Source organism: Gadus macrocephalus, chromosome 11 (genome assembly GCF_031168955.1).
Source record: "Gadus macrocephalus chromosome 11, ASM3116895v1".
Lineage (NCBI taxonomy): Eukaryota > Metazoa > Chordata > Actinopteri > Gadiformes > Gadidae > Gadus > Gadus macrocephalus.
In genome coordinates, this window is record NC_082392.1 from 16218526 (window position 1) to 16223525 (window position 5000).

The 5000-nt window shown below is 44.2% G+C and overlaps 1 protein-coding gene across 1 annotated transcript in view; it reads right to left on the reverse strand.

The window, feature by feature from the left end:
- The window catches only part of sall3a (spalt-like transcription factor 3a), a 16856-nt gene that overhangs the window by 11337 nt on the left and 519 nt on the right, over positions 1-5000 (reverse strand). The window contains exons 1-2 of the mRNA XM_060065135.1: positions 4535-5000; positions 3845-4023 (exon numbers count right to left, since the gene is read on the reverse strand). The exon at positions 4535-5000 is cut by the window's right edge and continues 519 nt beyond it. Coding sequence (XP_059921118.1) covers positions 3845-3929 — 85 coding nt within the window. The 5' untranslated portion in view covers positions 3930-4023; positions 4535-5000. The remainder of the gene's footprint in view (positions 1-3844; positions 4024-4534) is intronic.

A 5000-nucleotide genomic window follows, 5' to 3' on the forward strand; every position in this document is an offset into this window, starting at 1 on the left:
ATTTGATAGAGAAAGGGTGTGTGTGCGTGCAAGCACTGAATGTGTGTACCGCAGGACAGCTTGCAAATCCTGTGCATGCAAAGTCTGCGTCCATCTTCCCACCAGCAGTGTCCCCCATCCCATCGCCCCTACCTCCAGCCCCCGATCCTCCAGCCCCCAACACACACACACTTCCCCTCCCTGAGGACCAAGGAGCTCAGAATGACTAAAGGGAGAGAGAGAGAGAGAGAGAGAGAGAGAGAGAGAGAGAGAGAGAGAAGAGAGAGAGAGAGAGAGAGAGAGAGAGAGAGAGACAGAGAGACAGAGACAGAGAGACAGAGAGAGAGAGGGACAGAGAGAGAGAGAGAGAGAGAGAGAGAGAGAGAGAGAGAGAGAGAGAGAGAGAGAGAGAGAGAGAGAGAGAGACAGAGAGACAGAGAGAGAGAGAGACAGAGAGAGAGAGAGAGAGAGAGAGAGAGAGAGAGAGACACAGACAGAGAGACAGAGAGAGAGAGAGAGGGACAGAGAGAGAGAGAGAGAGAGAGAGAGAGAGAGAGAGACACAGACAGAGAGACAGAGAGAGAGAGAGAGGGACAGAGAGAGAGAGAGAGAGAGAGAGAGAGAGAGAGAGAGAGAGAGAGAGAGAGAGAGAGAGAGAGAGAGAGAGGAGAGAGAGAGAGAGAGAGAGACACACACACACACACACAGAGAGAAAGAGAAAGAAGCAAGTGCCAAAAAGATGAAAAGCCTGTCACTGTTAACACTTTCCAGGGCACGGGTGCTCTATGTGCGACAAGGTCAACGCCACAGATGTTCCAATTGTACAATGAGCCTGACACAGAGAGGAGGGCCTGGACCCGGTCGGGGCAGGCGAAGGTTAAGACAGCGAGGGGTGTAATCGCGCTCCTTTAAGCCTGCCACCCTCTGGGAGAGTGTCCGGGAGCTCCGCGGGGGTCAGGAGAGAAGGGGGAGAAGAGGATGGTTGGTGGGTGATGGTTTGTTTGCGGTTGGTGCGGTGGGAGGGGGGGGGGGGGGGGGGGGGGGTGGGGGGGGGGGGGGGGGGGGGGGGGGGGGGGGGGGGGGGGGGGGGCAGGAGGGGTGGGGTTTGTGACAGATGTGTGCTCATTGACACCTCATGCTATTTTGTCTTTTCATGGGAGGCGGCGCGAAAACAAGGTCCTAATTTGTCTCACTGGACGACAACAGAGTGTATAGGAACAAAAAATATATCGTAAAAAAAAGAACTAACCGGAAAAGTAGTACATTTTAGAAAAAATATACAATAGGTAAATAATACAAGAAAAACTTGAATTATAATGTATCATAATATATACTTGTAATTTCTTCAAATAATCTGTTATTTTTTGTTAAAAAAAATCAGTATTTTACCAAAATAAAGCTTTCATTCAAGCAGTTTATTACAAATCAGAATTTGTGACAGACACCTGTGCACACGTTAATTCTTGACTCTTGATCATTGCAAAAGGACGTGTATCAAACAATGATATCTTGTGCTACAAATATTTTCCCACTAAATTAATGAAAAGCATGTGCCATTGTATAAACTGTGCCTGGATCATGTGGATCCCTAAAAAAGAATTATTTGCATTAGCAGGAGAAGGGCAATCTATTGCCGTCTCACAACAACAGTAGAAAACACAAAGCACTCTCATCAATTCCTATAGCGATTCATTGAGTTTGGCATTTTTTGAATATCTCCAAGGTAACTTTGAATGAAAGACAGTATTTATTTGAGTGGTCTGTATGGGCATACTGTTCTCTGCCAAAGGCTTTGGATTGTCTTGTTGCAGTGTCTCCCAAGACAACAAGAACACCAGTATATTCCTTAAAACAAAGATGGGCCAGGCTTCTACTTTACATTCCACATCAACTCAATTTCATTCAAATGTGAATGCATGTCGGCTGTTCTCACACTAATGCTTTTCAGCATTGTCATTTTTACGCAAGTGCATTGTGTGAAGTTAATGTATGTGTGTGTGTATGTGTGTGTGTCTGTATGTGTGTCTGTATGTGTGTTTGTGTGTATGCGCACATGCACACATGTGTGAATGTGAATGAGAGTGTGCATGTGTTTCTGCATGTTTACATTTGTTTATTAAACAGATAGCCCTCGAATTCATTCTCTCTTAATGTTGTGTATGCCATTAGAAAAGTACCGTCCCACAGTAGGCCTATAATAAATTACATAATGAGGTCTTCGATTAGACTTCCATTAAAATGTGTAGCATATGTCTTCAAACTGAATCAAATATGGGATTTCCCCTACAAAAACAGACAATAGGATTTGGTCAGACAGAAACATCTGATTGTCGATAATATTAAAATACAAAATATAACGTAGCAAAACAAAGGCCTCAAACGTAATTCAGCACAGAACCTCGATGTTGTGCAAAGGCATTTAGTTCAGCATAAATCAAATAGAGCGATGCCTCATCCTCATCAGAGCGACCCCTTCTTATACAAACATTTCCTCATGTAAAGAGAACTGCTCCCTTGAGATTACATCATGCCTTTCAGTTCAAAAGAGATCCCACAAAAGGGCTTATGTGTGGTGGCCTAAAAGGGCCAAACTTTCATATCATGGCAGTGATTTGTTGAAAATGCACAGCGACCATAGGCACTCAATAAGAGATTTGTAGGCCTAGAACGATACCATTCAAACTATTCATCCATTTAAAAACAAAACAACAATAGATAATGTTAAATTAATAATATCACACTCAGTATTAAAAACATTCTGTCCTATCAGTGAGTTTTTTTACTTCACTACAAATTCTTTTAAAAATGGATAGCCTATAAGATACGTTGATTCTTAGTCTTAAAGTCCCATCCGCGTATATTATCTTTCTCTGTTTATATCGCAAAACAAAAGAAACAATACGACGTAATGACCTAATATACCTAATATGCAACAAAAACGTAGACATAAAAGAAATGTATCAGATCTTTGCCCAAATTTAAAGACAGTGCACATGAATTGAGTTAGATTGCACGTTATTTTGGCTCGTGCAATCTAAGAAATATCGCAGAACGGAAAGAGTGAGGTGTGTACATCGGTGTAAAGAGAAACAATCTCAGGAGAAGAACGCAGTCCGAGGACCTTGCGTGCATTTATCTCCTTTTAGACCAAGAAAGGAGGTTATTGTCCGAGGCGTATTGCGGGCAATAGGCCCTATAATAAAGCCTACATTTTCAGTTAATTAATTCGTAAACGTTTCCTCTAAACATACTTATACACGCAGTGTTTGTGTGATATTATGGGCGCACGTTATTGGATGAAGATGAGAGACTGGTGGAAAAGGGTTCGGAAATGTTACCCAATGTATTCTTTTTGTAATTAAATAATTGATTTAAAATGACTCTCAGACCTGACCAGAATTACTAATTACATCGTTATAATAAATGCAGTATAGGCCGGTTTTGTGTTAAATGACCTTAAGTTAATTTAAGTCCAGGTGCATATCGCATCAGCAAGTCATGTCTATTACCAAGTCGAAGCTCTGCGGTGAGTTAAGTTGATCGCGTTGAAAATTATTTTCAATTTGTTTATAAGTTAGAAAAGCATACACGAAAACTCGAAGCAAAAAAAAACAGAGTTAACTAAATACACCCCCATGTCACAACACACTGCCATCGCAAAGTCCATACCCTAAAACGCAACTATTTATCCCACTCAAACCAAGGTGTTCTCCCCATCCCAACTGTCCGACCAGCGGACACACTTTAAGCTGCCCCGCACCAGATGAAAGTAAAAAACCAAAACGTGCCTTTAACTAACTTATTCCACAATGCATCACCAAAACACAAAGTCAACTATTTGTTGTGGATAAAAAACAACACTCACCATTCTCAGAGAGGACTCCTCCGAGTGCGGGGTCCTCCTCGTCAGACTTGAGGTGCTGCGGCTTGGCTTGCTTGCGACGGGACATGCTGCTGTTGCTGCGCGGCGAGATGTCGCTGCTTTTTGCAGATACATCAGCTGCTGCTGCGAGCGAGTGGGTGAAAAAAATGTTCGCAAATAGTCTGGTAGTAAAAAAAAAAAAATGACGGAAATTAGCTGGTGTTGCTGTTGCCGTGTGGATTGCGCATGTCGCTATATAATTATGATAGTGAATAATGCATCGCGATGAATGGTACCATGTGAGCGAGAGCAGATTGGCCAGAGTCCAGCAAACTCTACATTGGATATGGTAATGAGGGACGGACTAAGCAATTAGGTGCTTCACTCTCACGTCTGAAAGGAGAGGATCTGCCTCTTTTCTCATACCGTCCACCTCCTGCTCCTCCAACACACCGAACTCGCTTGTTACGCCCAGCACTCAGGGAGGGGGGAGTGTGTGTGTGTGTGTGTGTGTGTGTGTGTGTGTGTGTGTGTGTGTGTGTGTGTGTGTGTGTGTGTGTGTGTGTGTGTGTGTGTGTGTGTGTGTGTGTGTGGGGGGGGGGGGGGGGGGGTTCAACGCGGAAGGTCAGCTTTTTGTGTGTTTTTTTCTCTCTTCTCGCGGTGATGGGCGCTCCACGGACTACGAGGTCTCACCGTCGCTCCTCTCCCCGCTCCTCTCCTTGTCGCTGTAGGCTGTGTGCTCCTTGACTCCCCGACGTGTAGGCTATGTGTTCTCCATCGGCCTGGGCTCCGTTTAAAAAGAGATATTTAGTTAATGTCTCTTGCTCTCAGTGTCTCACACTTCTCCTATCTTCATTAGGCTACATTACTTTTTTGTGTGTCCCAAAGTATTTTTCTTCGAATGGATTGTAAAAAAAAAAAGGGGTCAAGTAAAAAACGATTACAATTTAAAGTTCTTTCGGTATGGACACTCGGAGATGAAGTGATAGGCGACTCGAGCGGATCGGACGAGTAAAGTTGTCTCTGAGTGTTGCTCCTCCGCCGGGTCCAGAGTAGCGCAGCGTCCCCTCGCAGCGGCTCCACGGCGCGTCTTCCAAGACGCGGAGTCTCCACCGAACATCTCCGCTACGGCGCGCGGAAAAAAAGTTGATTTGATCGA